The sequence below is a fragment of the Pseudopodoces humilis genome, chromosome 3 (genome assembly GCF_049639895.1).
Source record: "Pseudopodoces humilis isolate 2021_Gansu_Grassland_sample_001 chromosome 3, ASM4963989v1, whole genome shotgun sequence".
NCBI lineage: Eukaryota > Metazoa > Chordata > Aves > Passeriformes > Paridae > Pseudopodoces > Pseudopodoces humilis.
Window position 1 is genome coordinate 85,842,509 of NC_142202.1, and position 19,883 is coordinate 85,862,391.

At 35.1% G+C, this 19,883-nt stretch overlaps 1 protein-coding gene across 7 annotated transcripts in view; it reads right to left on the reverse strand.

Moving 5' to 3' along the window:
• ADGRB3 (adhesion G protein-coupled receptor B3) overlaps positions 1 to 19,883 on the reverse strand; it is a 443,295-nt gene that overhangs the window by 74,573 nt on the left and 348,839 nt on the right. For all 7 annotated transcript variants that reach the window (XM_088053237.1, XM_088053236.1, XM_088053238.1 and 4 more), the window contains one exon: positions 18,308 to 18,410. In XM_088053237.1, coding sequence (XP_087909363.1) covers positions 18,308 to 18,410 — 103 coding nt within the window. The remainder of the gene's footprint in view (positions 1 to 18,307; positions 18,411 to 19,883) is intronic.

Consider the following 19,883-nt stretch of genomic DNA (forward strand, 5'->3'; position numbering starts at 1 on the left):
GTACATGCAGTTAGTTCCTCCATGCGGCAGGGAGCAGTGCTGTGCGCCAATCCCAAAGCACCCCTGGATGCAGCACTCCGTCACTGGGAGCAGTGGGGCTCTGTACAAATCTTTGACCAAGGACAAGCCTAACTGCTGCTGAAGGAGTGTAGCTGATGTGTATTTAGGTAAGACTGAAAACTCTCTCAAAATATGATTTCATCCTATTACAATCAACAAACAGCACATTCCTGTTATGGAAAGATAATTAATATCAACACTTTCATGCATAAATGCTTGGTATGTTATAATCCTTGTTTAAGAAGGTGTTACTGACAGGCAGTTTGGTTTCACACAGGAGCAGAAGGGAAAAACAGTTTTAAAAATTTAAATTATTTCAAGTTAACATTTGAATTCCACAGATGCTGCTTTGTTTAAATTAGCCCTGAGTTTTACCTTCCACTGGTTTTAGAAAAGAAGGAGACTCCTAACTATATTTTAACATGAATACCGGTAGTACAAAACTTGACAGTGGGAACATATGAATTTATCCATTTACCAAGAGCATAGCTTTCAGAGAGAAAAAAAAATGCAGTGCTGGGTATTTTTTGTTGGGAGGTTTGCTCTGTCACTATAGTTTTGGTGTGGTTGCACAACACAGAACATGTGGAGCACTTCAGAGCTGGTGCTTGGGGGAATATCAGGTTTCTCCGCCATACATGGGTTTGGAGGCAAGCAAAATGCTGAGCAGTTCAACTACACAGAGGGGGTACATTTTGGAGCAAGTCTGAAATTGTAACTTGAAAATCTTGAGATATAAAAAAAATATATTCTTAAAAAAAAATTAATTAAAGGTGTCTGGATTTAATTTCCAAATATAGCGCAGTAACTTCAGGTGTTTCAGTCCTTCCAGAAAGGGCAAAGCCATGAAGCTACTAGAGCTGGCACAGAATTTTCATTAACTTCATTTAGTCTAGACTACTGAAGTTTGAATATTTCACACATATCATTGGGAATATACCCTGTGGAATGCACTTAATACCTAAAATACAAACAATTTTAAATCACATCATCTATGCATATGTGGTATCTCTTGCTACTATAAGTTAAGCTGCCACAACGTAAGTAGATTTCATGACTAGTGTGCTTGCGTATTGGTATTTTCAAGAAAAGAGTAAGTTATGAATACTACCTTATTAAGAAAACCCAAGTTAAATTCTAGATACCAACCTAAACTCTCTAGTTAAATTAATAAATAAATCAATTCTTTCTACCCTAAAGGCAGAGAAGGTTCTGAAAACCAGGCTAAAGTCCTGTTACATGAACTAGTGCTTATACATGGCAAGAGCAGTAATAGAAAAGCTGTAAACTTAAATCAGTTCAATATTAGATTGAAAATCTATACTAATGTTTCTCCTGCTGAGATAGAGGAATCTAGAGGCATAAAGTGGCACAGTCACTTATGAGAGCCCAACTTGTCCCTTCTTTTTGTGAAAGGATTGGAACACCCATTGTCCCCTGGGAGCCTTTAGGCAAATCAGCCCCACTAGTTACTTAAAAATGTGAATATGGCAGCCTTGTCAGTATTGTGATTGCTCACAGAAAAACTTAATAGAAAGAGTAATAAATTCATCTGGATATAATGTAATGGCTACTTAACATAAGACATGATTTGATTCTCAGATCACTGAAAAGCAACTGCCTCACTGTGCAAAATAAGATCACAAGAAGATTCAAGCTTCTTGCCTCCAGATCTGTAAGATGTTCACCATTTCTTATTGCCATAAAAATTGCTGATACTTCTAGCAAAAACTAAAATTCCATGAATGTGAGACAAATGATACAGGAAAACACACGATGTACAGAACCAGGTGTCAAATATGTAGATAGATATCCAATATGCTGTTAGAGTAAAAACTTCATTTGCCACTATCATCCTCATTAAAAGTCTAAACATTATTTTGAATTCTGAAATATTTCTGAATTAAGGAAGGCTTATTATTAAATGAGTTTTTCTATTCAGTTGATACTAACCTCTTATGAGACTGAAGGAATATATAAATGATATTATGCATTCACATGCATTAGAATATTGCAATATTAAACAATTTTTATTTTTTTCTTGGTTTGATTTCAAAACAAAATAGTAATTTTAATAATTTTCAAACATATCTTCAAACAAAGGAAAAAAGCAAAATAAAGCATATTACCTTTCGATTCAGCATATATTGTAGGTTCCCCATATCCCTGTGTTCAGATATTTTTGCGAATTGGTTATATGTATCTGGCCCATTTTCTTTGTTTTCATCATTTGCTCATATTGGAAATGCATCAATATTGCATTCTGACTTTAGGATTCTGTGCCTGTTTGATCTAGTCACTAATGAATTGTATTCTACTCTCATACACACTTGTAGATCCCATGATAATCAAAGGAAGTTGTGTATAAAAAGAAAAAAATATAAAGATAGATTCCTATTTGGAAAATCCTGCACATACCAGCGTACACAGGCACATATGTACACACATATACATACACAAAGAAACATTCCATAGGATTTAATGGAATTTTTGTTTTTTTAGAATGTATTCCAAACTGCCCTGGAACTGTGTATTTTCAAGAGATGCACTGAATATTCTCTAAAAATTTAAAATAAAGATATAATATTTTTTTTTAAAGAATAATGGAAATACAAAATATTTGCCCTTTCGAAAGAAACATACATACAGATTCTTCATAAGGGTGTTAAGTCTGTGGACCTTGATTTACTGCTTATCAACCAGGACTTAAAAATTAATTGGTTCACATAACTGGGTGATAATGGTTACTTTAGCTTTTTCTACCTTGTCACAATCATTGCAACAAAAGACCTATCTTAAATGAAATTTTTGCACAAGTCCCAGAGCTTTGGTGGGGCAAGAACTCACTACAGAATTATGGTCTGATTCAGTTGTAGCTGCTATTGACTATCACAATCTGTTGATTCAATGTCCTGCTTACTATGGCTTTATACAAATGGTTACATCTTTTAATTTCAAACCCACTGTAATTCAGTATATAGAAAACTGACCCGTTAGAAAAGATGGCTGAAAAAGAATTAAAAAACAAAAGGGATTGCTATATGCATTGCAAAGAAAATGACAGGAAAACAAGTTAATACAATGCAAATATAAACTTTGCTTCTGTGTTGGCTCTGCCACAATTAGGTTTTTATGACATTTTTTAGAAGTATAGCAAATGTATGGTATGCTGTTATTTTGGCAGGAATAGTCAATACAAAATGGTGTTCCTTGGATGGGTCCTATCTGGAACACCTTAATCTTGTCCCAGCAATATTTGTGAAACTCCTGGGCCTTTCTCCACTCTTGCTCCAACATACTGCTGAATAAATAGCCGTAATTTCCAAAGCACTGCAGGGTTTTAAGCTAAATTTCAGAGCTCTGAAAGATTTCATGCTACACAACCCCCATTATAATCTGGGGGTATTGTGTAGCTTAGAAAGCACTGTATGGAAAATCTGCTCTTAAATGAGAACTGGGAGGGAATAAATCCCATATTTTGAATTAGAGAAACTAAGAGAACAGCACCTATTCCATTACTCTTTGACAAGCAGCTACAAAAAATGAAGAAGGATATATTTGCTGGTGTATTCAAGCTACTTTTTGCTGTGCTCTTGAAACAAAGCAATTGTAAACTAACTGCCTAACAAGGCTTTATGGTCTGTTTGCATTTTGAAAGGAATGCAAAGGAGTTGAATAAGACTTCAGGATTGATTTTCAGTTTTTCACTTTACCTAGTGATTAATACTGATGTGTGCTGATTGTGATGGTTTTCCAGTAGTTCTGTTACACTTCTGCCATTTTGCAAGGCTTTACTGGCTGCAGGTAAAAGTTAACATCCAGTTCTAACTAATATTCTTCAACCAGTCCATAGTTTAACACTGATTTTATAAAGTTAGATTTTACTAAACAGAGAAACATGGAAGTGACATCTTGTTCTAAGAATCAGTCTAATGTTCTCAATCTCTGATAACACAGAGATAAAAAAAGGCCTAAGACCAGCCTGGAAAGTGGGTGTTTAATAATCAATCTCTTTCTTTATTTACTGAGTTAAGTTCTGCCTCTTTAAAAAATTTCATTCTGTTAACAGATTTAAAAAAAACCCAAAAAACATGCAATTTTGTGAAAGTAGATTTGATTTTTAAAATGTAGTATTGGCCATAAATTAAACAAAGAATGCCTGGACTACTTTAAAACATAACAGTACTTGAAGGTATGAATACAGCAAAGGAGATAGTGATGGTCAGCTTACTAAAGAATAACATGCTATATAGTGTGATCTCCTGTAATAGCATAAAGCCACACTGGAACAGGACAGTCACATGCCAGGATGTATGTTTCCCTGAAGGGACTTCAAAACAGGATCTTATATCATTTGGTTATTTTGTACCTGTGCATGAAGCAGTTTCTCAGTCCTACTCTGTGCCATGGGGCTGCAAGAATGTCACTGATGCATTAGATTGCTGTCTGGCTTAGGATATAACCCCCAGCTAGGGCTACATAATTTTGAGTGGAAGCCTCCTTAATTGATTCCACAATATGCAAAATATACTATATATGACATCAATGCACACTATAATTCTATATTAAGCATATATAGTAATATAATCTCTTCTCCCCACAGCCTTTTAAACTATAGCTCAATAACAGAAAGAAGAACAAAACATTTCTTATGAGGAGCACTGCAATGGAGAGCTCCTTGCACACAATATATGTCCCACTGGCACATTGTAAGAGTCTTACTGAGCTATCACATCTCATAACCACACTTTATTTCTCATTTTTCTATCTATGAGGCAGAGCTACTGTATTCAGTTTTTATAACTGAGCTTGAAATGTTCAACTTATCCTTGCTGAGAAAGGGAATTTTATAATTTGAAGGCAACAACTGAAGAGGATAGCCATTACTTTTAAGAGATTATTTGTTGAGCAGATAGACAGTTGAGTGAAAAAGTGGACAAGAAATGTAGAGGGACAAAGCAAATAGGAAGATCTCTGCCTCTTAATTTAGAAAATTAAAAGAGGCAGAAAAAGGGGGCAGAAATAGAACAGAGAAGGAATTTTCCTTCTTCTAGCATGTAAATCCTTAAGGAAGTTGCTTCTGTCAGTGTCTAGGTTGGAGCCTCCAACTGTCCAGGAATGTGATGAGCTCCTCTGTAAGAAATGATCTGGAAACAAAACATGCCCAGCTGGCCAGAGCTACTAAAGACTTGAATACTGTAGCTGTACTTGAATACTTATGAGTTCAGTTCCTTACTACCATCAGAAAAATTGTCTCTGGAGAAATACAAATACTGAAGAAAACCTGTATGATCAGAAGGGAAAGCTGATACCCAGTAAGCTGTCTTTCTATTTGAAAATAGAGAAGCCCTGTGTAGAAGTCCATTAATTCCCAAATATTGGCTTTGATCACAATGTTGGATGACAAAGAACTGGCATGAAACAACAGAAGGGATGAGAAAAGCCAGACCAAAAACAAAAGACCACAAATCATAAAAACAAGGCAAGCAATTAATGAAGAAAGAAGATAAAAGAACTGAAGGAAGGAAAAGAAAAAGAAAGGATGACTGATGAAATCAGAGACTATGCAATGATAATTTTTCTAAGTCTTTAATTTGCGAACAGATTACTTTTTCCACATGCAGGCCTGAAGGAGAAATCTCCAGTCACCAAGAACACTCCTTGCAAGGAGTTTATAAGAATGGAACATGCAGCCTTTAAAACTAGGACCGTGTTCCAGAGCAGTTTTTTAAAATTTTTAAAAAAAGCCTTTAAAACTAGGACCATGCTCCAGAGCAGGGGCAGTGTAAAGTGGTGATTGACTCCTACCAAGACAGTCCAGCTGAAAAATTCTCTCTCCTCCTTTCTGACAGCCAGTGAAAGACATTATACACTTTTGCCCAATGATCATAATATCATAGAATTGTTAGAGTTGGACTTCTGAGATTATCAAATCCAACTGTTGATGTAGCACCACCACCATGCTCATCAGTTACCTGAATTTTTCACACTAGGAAAGTAACTAGGAAACTAATGAACTAGGAAATAAAATAATTTTACTGTGACTCCCTTCTCTGTGGAGTCAGAAGTACCACAGCTCTGTCTTCACAAGAAGGATTTTTCCTTGGTGTTCAAGAGGAGAGGAATGGTTGGCTGTCTTGTCTACTGAGCATATTGGTTGGCTCTTCCTTATGGCCTGGAAGGGACTGCATGCAATTAAAGACACAGTAATTGTATAGCTAGTAACACACTACCTTAGTTTCTAGTATTTTTCTTTCTAATTAGAAGTCATTAGCATATATAAACATTCTTTTTCTGAAATGCTTGGAGCTCTGTTCCAATATAGATTTTGTTGTTTTGAAAGGTAAATAACCATAAAAATATTATGCAAAATGCAACATGTCCCATAAACCTCAAAGAAACATAGATGTTTACCATACAGTTTCAGATGGAAAGCAAATGCTTCTGTATTGTTTTGAGTGTGTGTGGCTTCAAATTGTTCCTAAGTAGCAAAATTATCATTGACTCTGCCCAGGCATTTTATTATATACAAATTATAACTTATTAAAGAATGCATTACTAGCCTTTTAAAGGAAATAAAATCCATTCAGTTATTTTAAGTCATTAACTGCATGGCTAACCACATGATTAACCCCTGGCTCTATGTCTCACTGAGTCTTGTATTAAAAATTTAATGTATATGGGATGCAAACAGTTCTCATCTAAAACAGTATGTACTAACAGACTATCTGCAGAAAAAAATAGTGTCTCAGTGGGAGGAGATGAATTTTTATCTGGCATAGAGCTATCCATGTGGAATGCACTAAAATCAGAGAACATCTAAGAGCATGGAGTATTTTAGGGTAAGTAAGAAATATACTCAACTCATTGTGACCACACATGTGGCCTTGTAACTTGTCATTCCTAACTTTTAACTTGTAAATTCCTAAAGAGGTTTTTTTCTGACAGATTCCAGGCTAGAGCAACAGATAAACCCTACAATAGTCCATGAACGTGGTGGGCTCCTCTGTAAGAAATGTCCAGATGGCCACAGCCAGTAGAGAGAGATTTGAGTACCGTAGTTGGATGCTGCCTCTCTTTCTTATGAGTTCCTGTGCTTTACCATCATCACAAAATTGTTCAACAGTGAAATTGAAATGCTGAAAAATCCTACATGATCAGAACGTAAAGATGCTATCCTATAAGCTGTCTTCTTTACAAGTGGAAAAGGCCTGTGTAGAAGCCCCTGAATTCCAAAATGTTGGCTTTTACCACAATACTGTTATTTGCATGCATAAGTTTATAGGGTAGAAGTTGTGACCTTTCTTCTCTGTTGTGTGTCTCACTGGTGTATCAGCTTTTGAGGCCTAAATATTTAACCACTCTAATCTGCTCTACATGTGGAGTGCTCAGTGGGTGACACTTCCAGACCGGTTGGAAGCCTCTGCTAATGCAAAAAAATAAATTAATTCTTTAGTTCCACTCTTGTGTGACTGTAATCAATAAGAGCAAAGTTTGTCCCCTTCACAGCACTACTGCTTCTAGTACAGCTTTTCCCTGTAGGTGACCCTACCCTCACTGCTGGGTGGAAACAGAGCATCTTTTTTGCTCCATTTTATCTGTCAGAGTTTCACATTCAGCCTTCTTCATATCATCCACTGTTTCTGTGTACCAATCAACATTTCCCTGGTCAAAATCCTCATTAATGGAGAGAAAACAGCCTTAGTCTAGCTGAACGGGTCCTCACTCTGTTTCTACAGGAGAGCTGGCAAATCTCAATATGCTGACATTGAGAAAAGAGTGCAAGGCTGATACACTTAAGCTTTTTCCTATGGGAGGGGCAAGTATGAAATAAGTTGAGGTTCTGACCGGAGGGAAAAATAAAAGGAAAAATGTTTATATCCATTAATAAATCAAATGGAAAGTTTGTTGCTGTTGGAAATACTCCCAGAGCCTTAATGATAGGTTTATTTTTATCAACAACAACAATAATTAATAATTAATGCTATATATCTCTCAGATCCATCTTGGCAACTAAAATTAGCAAGTATAAAATGTTACATTTTAAATTATATTCTTAGCAGGGATGTCTCCTATGAAATCTTGAAGACTGCATCCATGTCCATCACACTCTGGATGACACGATATAGCCAAATGACCTCTGGAAAGTTTATTTGTATTCTCTCTGCTCCTCTGCAGGGAATTCCCTTACTGATGCTCTGTGACCTGCACAGATCAGGTAACTCTGACTACAACAGAGCCAACAACTAAAATCAGTGCCATCCTCTGAACATGAAGCAGCATCTCTAAACCAACTGGTACTTACAGGTTTAGAGCAGTCTGGGTAATGTTTTATTATAGATCTATTCTCATATTTTAGAAGCTACATAAAAAAAAAGCCTCTAAAGACCATGGTGAGAGAACCAGACCACCACAGGGCAGTATTATGACATGAGACTAACAAGAAGTTTGGAGAAGAAGGAAGGTAGGAACTGCACTCAAGGGCTACTTGTTATGTGCATTCATAATCATCATTCCTTATTCCCTAGTTTTAAATACCATTTAGACAAATTCCTTACAGAAGTTTAAGCTGTTGTAGCACACTAGCAGATTTCTGCTCATCAGTTTCTAAGGGACACAAGTAAATCCAAGTGACCTAAACTAGATATTCTGGATGACACATGATGACAGGTTTAAATGTAGAGAAGAGAAGGACCATAAGCTGAGATTAGAAAAGCCCATCTGAGTTATTATTATTTAATACTAGGAGAGTGTCACTGACAGATACCAAGGTCCAGTTGCACTGAGTGTAACATACACATATTTTGAATGGCAATTCTGTAAAGTGTTCCTTTGACAAAAGAAAACAGCCTGATTTGTTTCTTTGGCTCTGCTTTGCTCATCATACCTACCCACTGAAATATTGAAATTTCAATGAACTGAGATCTCCAGAGGCTCCAGCACATAATGAAGTCATCATGGCATAACGAGTGTCATATGAGCTGTATCAGTAACTTGTGTGCATGCTCCTAGCCATGGCAACTGCAAGGCAACACAATTTGGCTTAGTTCTGATTCATTTCAGGCATTGCATTTGCTACTGGGAAAATGTGTGCACTGGGATTAATGCCACAACTCAAAGTTTTGAACACTTTCTATTTACAATGAGCAGAAAATCTCCTACAGTTAAAAAGATATGTTTGATTGTTTAATGCCTAATACTTAACAAGGACAGATGCTTTCTTTAGGTATTCAGGGACTACAATTGAGTCTTCTCATTAGCATTTAAAAACCTGTCTAGTATATGTTTTTACTAGTGTTAGGTATTACTGCTGAACCTTCTTTCTAAAAGGAAGAATCCTTTAGAAATGAATGGAAGCAGACACTTGATCAGGTTTAAGTCTTACATATTTGTTTCTGGAGTGATTTTATCAGCTGCCGTTTCTGAATAACTACAAGAGACAAACTGAGTCTAAGGAAAATTTTTGTCCATCATTAATGCTGTCTTGATACCAAGGTCTAGCAATTATTCCTAGCAAAACCATTTTTCTTCCACTGCAGTACAACTGCAATGCCTTGTTGGATCATTCAGTTCAGTAAAATGTTATTACTATTCTGTATTTACTTTAAAAGATAAGCAGTGTCAAAATTAAGGTTTTATAGAAATAAATTGCTAACAATCAAGCATGAATTCCGATTGACTTAAGAGGATATACAGTAAAAGACAGAGACTTAAAACCTCGCTTAAATATAAGAAATCTAAATGCAAACAACAACAGTTTTACAATTAATCCCATCCTTTTAAACCCCAAATTTCAATAGCATTGAATGTACATTCTGACACATGAGGTTTTGTTGTCCTGTATGGCTCAGCTAAGCTTGTTAAGGAAGCCATTCTCTTTCTAATCTTTCACCTAACTTTAAGTGGTATTTAAATAAAAACGTATCCATTTAGATTTCCAGCTTAAAGAAATTATTTAGCAAATATATGATAGATTGCAAAACCAATTTTTCATGAAATGGAAAGCACAGAGCACAAATTATATGCCACGCTACTAATTAGAGACAGATATGTAATCACTTACTAATGGAACAACATTTTGTGCCAACCTTATTCATACTTCCTTCCAACTGCTGGACTCCTTGTGCCAGATATATTTCAATTTTCTTCAGGAGAGAGAGATACTAACATGTTTTCCATCCTGTTTTTAAACCCAGAAGTCTAGTGCATACTGAACTTTCTTGACATAACAGGAATTCTATCAGTTTTAACAGCTTGAGGCCTTTTTATTACAAACATGTACACCTCCCTGCAGGGTTCTGGAAATCTCACAATTACATTCATTAAAAATGTCCATGATTATAGCCAAATGCACAATTTGTAGATTTACCTTTACAGTTTCCTCTCAACAATTATTCTGAGTATAATTTTCTGTTAAATTCCACAAAATACCTACTTATTCATCCACAATGTCAGTTTGATATGAATTTTGACAAAACCATTAGAAGAGAAAAATACCAGAGCACATTTACTGTCAAATTTGTCAGTACCAGGCTTAATGTCTGTGCTATGACTCACTGAGATTCAACAAAATAAGCATGTATGTTCATGAAAACAAGTATAAAAAGGTCATGTTTCAGCAGCAGTCTAAAATTAGAAGCATTACATGCCTTTTACATTAGCACCAAGAAGATGTCTAGGTATATAATTTTGGATCCTTGGTCATACCTAGGAGTACCTCTCATGGCAAAACCCTGCTGTGATCCAGAGAGTCTACCAGCATTGGTCTTTCTCATGTCATAAATAATCTCAGATCACCCTTGCTGAATGCTGACTTCATTGACTTGGGCACATAATGACCACCACTTCTTTCTCAGAAAGAAAAAGCAGGAAAGGTCAGAATTTGTGTGATCATCCTTGTCTTTCTGTCTTATTGTTAGCCTCAGTCTAGAACAGAGATTTGCATACTGCTTGTCTCACTTCCCAGGAAATTTCATTTAACATCACCTCGAAGAAAAGATAGAAAGTGGTAATGAGAAGGAAACTCTGATCAGACTAGTTAGAGAGTCAGATCAATCCAATAGTCATTTTCTGATAAAATTGCTCTCATTGGCAAAATTATATAGGGCCTAAAAACTGCGACCTAGGAGAATAAAAGGAAAAAAATTCAAAACTGTACAAATGAACTTCATAGTGCATGTCAAGGTTAAAGCATACCATATGTTCCTAAAAATATGCAGACCCAACAGGGAGTTGTAGCAATGTATAAATAAAAATCAGTACAATAGGTAGACAATCTTTTTCAAATTTACACTATTATTTGTTAAATGACAGTCCTTTAAAAGTGATTCTGTTTTCTATTTCATTGTGTTATACAGGAAGAACAGTGATGTAATAATTATTGTTGTAGGGCAGATTTCCATTGCATTTACCTCAGAGCTGAGATTTTTGATATATTATTTTAGCAGGTATCTATTTAAAAAAAAATCTTAATGTGTTTCTGTATCTCTTTAGGTTTATGTGACAAAGGGCTTCTATGCCTAGATTCTTAGAAAGGGTAATTAACACATGAAAATCCATTGGAAATTCAACTTTCATATTAGAATGAAAATAGCCAAGGAATTTGCTTTTGATGTTGCTGTTATCATTCTTATTTAAACCCTTTAGTCTTGTAATGTTCATTGCCATGGTAACTCAATTTTAAAATAATTTTTAGTATTGCTTAGAATTGTTTATTGTTTCCTCTTTCTTAAAAGTAAGATCATGTAAGTGAAAGACATGTACATTTAACTGTTTGTAGATTGTTCTATTTCCCATTGACTACCTTTCTGTTTCTATTGAAATTCAAAAAATAGGCAAAAGAGAGGTGTGAAAAAGGTGTGAAGCCCAAAAATAGCTGCTTGAGTCATCAACAGATTGTCTGAAATAATTCAGAAAGGTGTTTGTTAGAGAATGAGCTATTTTCCTTAGAGGTGTGGGGGTGAATTCTACAAGAGTAAAAAATACGCTAAACAGGTTGTGAAGATCAAGGAGGAAAAAACACACAATTTTGGGAAGAGTAGGACAGCAGATAGTTACCTCAGGAAAGTCTGAGCTAACAGCATCTCAGAGAAACCTGTCAGTGCCCATAGAAAGGTCATTGACAAGATGAAGCCAAGTTCTTCACAGTGATGCTTATTAGGATGACAGTGGGAATAAAGAAATAAGAGAGGGTTCATACCAGATACATGGAAACACATTTTGACCATGAGGTCAGTCACACTGGTGATCAAGCTTCCCAAGGAAGATGTGCCATCTCCATGCCTGGAGGTTTTCAAGACTTTATTATTATAGAAGCAACCTGTTTTGACCTAACAGCTGACCCTGCCTTGAGAATGGATACATTTTCCAACCTGAACAATTCTGGGATTCTAAAATAGTTCAAGGAGCTTTTTAAAAGGTTCTGGGGATAGGAGACAGAGAACACATACTCCTAAAATCTAACCAATTTCTTCCCTGTAACCTGCTTACAATCAAAATGTCTGTTTTATTTAGATACAGCAAACTGAATTATAAAGTTGATGTATTTTGAGAAACAGTGTGACAGCCACTTTTGAGAAGAACGTTACCTTCTCCTCTGAGGCAGGTAACAGTAGCATGAATGACAATGTTTAGTGATCTTGGGTAGAAAGATCTGCTCCCAGAGGTTCTCTCGAGACTCTAAAAGCAGGTAGTTAATTCAGCTGATGTTAACAGGTTTTGTCAGAATTTGGCATGGTAAAACAGCGTTGCTCAAACAGACCTGCTTCTGTAATAGTTATTCAGCTAAATTGTCTTTTCTCCCTTTGGTTGTTTCTGAGTTTCGAAATGCACGGCTGACAGATGTGTATGGTGCAGAGCACTCTGACTCCTGACCTATTTACTGGTGTGTTTCTGGGATGGATGACCCATACCAGAGACTCTGGGTCAGCTGTTCAAAAAGCTGTTACGCACAAAAATGATGACAATCAGCAGAGCAGGTGTTAATTTGGAAGTCGGATACTGACAAAAATGGAAGGATATATTTTCCGGGTCTTCAGCTTCTTAAATGGAGGTGAAGTTCTACAGAAAGACTTGAAATATGGAGTGTAAGTGCTTGACATACTGAATTCCCTACTTCCCCATTGATTTTCTAACACAACCTTAATGCTGTGTTAGCAGCATTTCTCTGTTCATTCCATCTGCTCTGAGGTCTCCCCCGCTGTTTCCTAGGAGATATATTGCCACGATGCCTGCATCTGTAAGTCAGTGGCAGATATGGGGCAACAGCCACGTGGCTAGAGATAGCATTAGTATCACCTGAACATTTGCAGGTTTCTCAGGGGATCCTACCTCCCCCTGTCTCTCAAAACCTGAGGGAGCTCTAGTTTCGCAGTCAGCTACTTCAGAGTGCTATGGGAATGGGATGCTTGGCTTCTCAGCTTCTTTCCACTTCTACTTCCTTCAACCTAACACCTCTATTAAGAAAAAAAAAAAATGCTAAAAGTGGGTTATTTTTGTCCAGTCAGTCTATTTAGTGAACATTCTAATCTTATTATCTACACATTTTTATGGGCTTTTGCTTGTTTACAATGTCAGGCTACTAACAGTTTGTGTTACGGTGATCAGGACAGGCCTTTTTCATACCCTTTAAGGTATCGTCTAAGAGATGAATTTCAAAATACAACAGTAAGCATAAGAAACATGAATGACACAGAATACCAGGGTTACTAAATCTTGGATTAACATCTTCCCTGTTCTTTCCATAGCAGGCACACAGAAACCTATGGCTAACAAAATCCACTGAGTCTTACAGCATTTTTAAAATAAGTTTTACAAATATTTAAAAATATAAAACTTTCTCTCAAGTGACCCAAACATCAGAAATGAACTCTTAATTATAGCCAGTATCAGAATATATAGAAAATAATTAACTTTTTCTCATATGTATAAGGAATTCTACTGTTTATTTTAAATTATATTTATCTTTGTTTACTTCACAGGAAAAATATATATACAGGATTTGTTTATATCAAAAGCCAGTGTGTTTTTGTTTAGGCAAAACTGTGAACAAAGCAGGATATTTTCTGAATGTATACAAAAAGAAAGAGAATTTATGAAAAAAAATCCACATAATATTAATCAATAACTTATGGGGGGTAAAGAATCTATTCATTAAATGAGATCAGAAGCACAGTAAAAGTTTATAGCTTAAACGTTAAAGGTCCACATATAAAAGAAAAACAGCCATTTTTCTTGATGGCAAGAAGAACATTAGGAAACATAACATGGCAAGAGTTATGTTACAGTGAAAGCTACAAATCACTGAGAGATATTTCCTAAAAATACCTGTCAGTCTCTTCAAAGTAAATATTTTTACTTTGAAGTAAGTGTAATCTATAAAGTAATGTTTTTGTAGATGTTAGAGACATCTCATAGGTTTTGTGAAATAACATATATTTGAGCAATTAGGTTGTAAATGAAAAGTTTTACCCTTCCTTAATTCAGGAGACTTAATTTCAGAGTTAAAACCAAATTCAGTTGTTAAAATGTAGCAATTGCATATCATTAATTTTAAACATGATTATGTGACTAACATTTAATATTAAAAAGAAAACAAGACAGAAAGAAATACTAAAGTAAATTAATATGCTTCTCATGTACAGTATAACATCAACTATATTTAAACAATATACATAATTAATTTCATAATATTTTTGTCATTTCAGCCTTTGGTGACCTGTATTTCAAAACAGGATCTGATGGAACAGAAATCTTTTACACAGTCTGAAACATTAAGAAAGCCTTGAATAAAGTTCTGTGTTTTCAAAGGTTTAGGGAAATGAAAAAAGCAGAACATTTCTCAGCTGTGTCCTTCAGTAAAATGCACAACATGTTTTGTTAAGAAGGAACAAAGGGGCAAATCTTTTCTGTTGACAAAAGGCTTTTTGCTATCCCAATCCAAACCTTACAAGAGAAACCCTACTCCCCTCCATGACTTCCCTCATGAACTACTCTAAAACAAGCTGAAATGACCCATGACCTAGACCTCTGTTGGTATCCTCAGGTTACTTAAATTGAACAAAAAAATCACTTTTAAACAGGAAGAAAGATAAATGGAAATTTTATTGCAGTTTGAAGTAATATAAGTTCCTTCTACATGTCCTCAGTAAATATTTTGTCCATTTCTGCCCATGGGAGGTAATCTTTTTTACTGAAAGAACAGAACTTAGTTGAACCAAAGAGGAGTCAATTTTCAAACTTACTTAGCTTCCATTAAAAGAAGCTTTTGCAAAAACATTGATGATACACTCAGCTTTCAAAGAGCAGAGCTAAACCTAACATTCTAGAATATTTATGATTTTTTTAAACCAGAAAGAAAATAAAACACCTGCACTTACGTAGACCACGACATTCAGTATTTTTTTCTAAGTCATAGATGTCAACGGGTTACTAAAACAAGCCACAGAAATTTCTTGAAGATTGATTAGCACTGAAGTTAATAAAAGTACTTTGTGAAGTGTTTAATACAGATAAAGGAAACCACAAACTGCAAACAAATCAGCAATATGATGTTTGCTATAAAAAACACCTTCGGTATGCTTAATTTACATACTGTTCACTTTTAACTGGAATTTAGCTTTGACGACATTTATGAGGACCTACTCAAAAAGGGAATATACACATATATAGAGCTAAAGACAATTTAAATTCATAGCAAAACCAAAGCATAGAAAAAGGGATATTCTTCAGCACTGTGAATGTTAACATCATCATGTGGATGTTAACTAGCCTCCCCAATAATATAAGAATAGTATAAATAGAAGAATGAGAATGGAACAGAGTAAACAAACTCAAACTTGGCATATGATGTTTCTCCAATGTTCTCCAATACATTTCAAAAAAATAAATCTCATCTTCTTGCCAGAAAATACTACTTCAGCCTTTATTCATCAAACAATTTTTGCTGACTTGAATATTACATTGTCTTAATAAAATATTCCCAAGATTTCTCCCAAAATTTTCAAACACTAAAAACTCATATGGTTTCACTTCTGGTAAATAATAAAATCTCAGAAACAACATAAATAAGAATAGATAAGAATTTAAGATTTTTAATCTTAAATCACAGGTCAGGACATGATTTTCTTTCTAAAGTTTTCATTTACAGATTTAATTTTCCACCTCAGCCAGATGAAAGTATATCTTTTCCCACAGTTGCCAGTATTACAATCTAGATGTATGGACTAAAAATCAAACACTGGCTATGATCTTGAAAATTGGAAAAAAAAAAAAAAAAGAACTTGAATTCTAATACATCTGATACCTACACACATCCCTACTCACAAACACAGTGAAGTCATACCCAGATATGATTGCTTTTAATTGAATAAATTTTCACTAAACAGTGGTGTTAGCTGGCCATTTTTGTTGATGGTGCATATCACTCTTGGAGATACAATATATTCACATATCAGTTCACATTTTGATAATAACAGTTTTAATTTGTAACAAGGGAAGTCTTGCTATATATAACAAATGTATTTTGCCTTTGAGTCATTAGAGGTGCTGCCTGGCTAGAAGTTCCTGGTTGGTAGATGTATCAAGGGCAAGATGTGGACTCAAAAAGAAGACAAATATAGCAAGAAGTGTTATTTTCAAGTAATTTTTCAGACTGTATATTAAAAATATAAACGCTGTGATTTGTTTTTTTCTGTCAATTATTTCCTTTGATATCTGCATTTTTGGATCTGCTGGTGTCAGAAATATGTCAGTGTAATATCTCTCCATTTTGAGAAGTTCAGGAAGCAGAAGTGAGGGAGATCAAAGAGATTAAGATTAATAGAAAGGAACTGGATTAATGGCACGTTTTAATTCAGAGTTCCCTGAGTCAAGTATCAGAGAAGGCTACCAGTGTACCTAGGAAATATGTTATCCAACACAGTTGTTCTGATGCCCACAAACTCTGATTCTACAGGAACTTGCAGCTACTGAACCATATCTGTTCTTGAAATGCATAATACAATTGTATATATGACTATGTATGTTAGTGCTGAAATTCTAGGGAGGATTACTCTTATGTACTCTGGTACTCTGAAGTTGCTTTTATCCCCCCTGAAAAAAATCTGTGAGAGTTACATAGGTTCTTCTGGAAATCCATATTTTGTTTATTTCTACCTCTACACACTTTCAAAACTTTAAAAGCATATTAATATCTAGACTTGAATAATTTTGTTACCAAATGTGCTTGAAATGAGTATGCTTGGTTTGGATATGTTTTACAAAGCACAGCTATGTGACTTGCATTGAATTTATGAGAATTCTGCCAGCTAAACTGCTAAGCACTTATTTGAAAAGAAGTAATGATTAACTACAGGTGTGTTGTAGAAACATCAGCTCCTATAGCAGATGATGAATGTTACTTCATTTTATATTAGAAAAAACTAAGATGAGCATTGCATTGAGTAGTTTAACACAGTGGGAAAAAGAACTACTTTACAAGCACTTACTTAATCCAAAACTTCACAGCATTCTATCTCATATTGCCCAATTAACCAACACACACTATTTGCTATTCCAAGCAATCCTGTAGTTATGGTTGATTTTAAGCAACCACTTATTTCTACTTGTGAAGACTGCCTAACATCACCAGGCACTGGGTGATCCCTCAAAACACTGGCAAGTCTGCTGCTCTACAGGAGAGGCACAAATGACAATGATGTTCAGAGAGCAGATTGTTAATAAATCAGCAATATATCACCAAGTAAGGTATGCAGGGTTATTACTTTCTTATAGCTACATCAGTCAGAGATCTAAGAGTTCTATGGCTTGTTACGATGTCTGTTTCTGCACATTTTCCAGATTCGTACTCTAACTTCTAAGCAATTTCTACTTGCTTTTCGAGTACCAATGTGTTAATAAGAAGACAAAAACACTGTAGCACAATCCTATTACAACTATTATAATGAACCAGAATTTGTGCTTTTGATGTTGAGCCTTTGAACTTTTTTGCTTTGAAATTTAGTTATAAAACACAAGTCTACCACAGAGAACACAGCTTATCTAGAGGGAACAATACCAAAAGGGATTTTTGGAAGGGAAAAATAGACTACACAAGACAGTAAATATTTTCCCTTGTCTCTTAATATTTTACCAAAACCACCAAGTCCTATGAGTATAGGACTAAATGGATGTAATTATTTTAAACTAAAAACAAATAAAACAATGATATTAATCTTTTAGGGAAATTTTAATACAATCCATCTCATACCTTGTTATGTGTCTGAGTTTGTCCAACCAGGATAAGGATATTTGATGAGATAATCGACAGGCAGAAATTGATTAGAATTATGGACCTCTCAGATCTGATGTACCTGTTCAAAAAATAAAAGAGAGGTTACAAATTTTATAAAAGGAAAACAACTAGTAAGTTGCACAAAGATTAGATTTAGTTCTTTTATCTTGTATTAAATATTGGAGATATTCTGAAAGGTGTTCCCTTTTATGTACTCAGAAAGAGTATTAGAGAGCTGTAACAATATAAATATGAAAACTATGATATTTTCATAGATATTCCACAATTTCCTCTTAGTATCTTGATGTCTTTTAAAAATAATCTACCAAAGATTCTTTTGAAAACCGCTGGCGACACGGTTCTAACACCATACTGGTAATAACGGGCTTACATGCATTCATGTCAGGAACTTCTTATGCTCTCTGCTTGTCCCTGGGAATATCCACAGCTGGCATAGACCACTCATAATTACTAACTTCAGCAAAAATATGGTGATTTACATAAACAGAAGATTTGATTTGCAATGCATAAATAAACCCAGGTTGGTGGATGATATTCACTATGGCAGTGAATTTTGAAACACGTTGTTGGGATAAAGGTAACATTAATCTTGATGTTCCAATAGTACTGTAACATCTTCATAAGACTGAATGCAAAAAAATACCCAAATGTGTACAGAAAGATTAAATTATACCAGTGAACATCACAGTCACCCTTGAACACTTACCATACTCATTTTACAAATATGTTTAAGATGAAAACGTCAAAAATGTCTTATCACATATTTGCTCTAAGATGCAAGTGGTCTCATTTTTCTGTATACAGCTTTTATATGCTAAAGGACACAAAGTGAATTATTATGGTTACAAGCGAAGTACCTTTCTGACCTGACTTTTAAAGCTGTTAACAGTAAATTGTAGTTGACTACTAAAATAAATGAAAGTTAAGGATGCTCAATTCCTCTGAAAACCATGCCATATATTTATATATTCTAGGACATATACTATATGCTTCTCACTGGAGTTCAATTAATATTGTTTTCTCCTCCTGAGATGTCCACCCATAGCTGACTCTGAAGAAGCAATAAAAAAGGCTGTTGAACCCACAAGAAATTCTGAGCTTTGGACATGAAATTAATTATAGATAGTCCTTTTTGCCTGCATATCAAGAGATACAGCATTACATTTTTTTTAGTTAGAAAACCCTAACACCACAATCCACATTCTTACTTAAACTATAGCAACATTCTTAAAGCTAATTCTATATATTTGCAAACAAATGCAAGAAGTCCAATGTCTTTGTTCACACAGAGAGTACACTGCTACTTTCTAACTTGTTAACTATTGATCCACCTGGGCCAATTCTCAATGCTGAGTTCCCGTGGATTACAAGGGACCTTAGTGGCTGAGTAAATACAGTGCAACAGGAGCTTACAGCACTGACTTAAGCCATAACATATAACATTTCATCTCCATTTAGAAGTCCACAGAATCACAGAATCATCGAATCACTTGGGTTGGAAGACAACTTAAAATCTACTTACAGCCCCCTG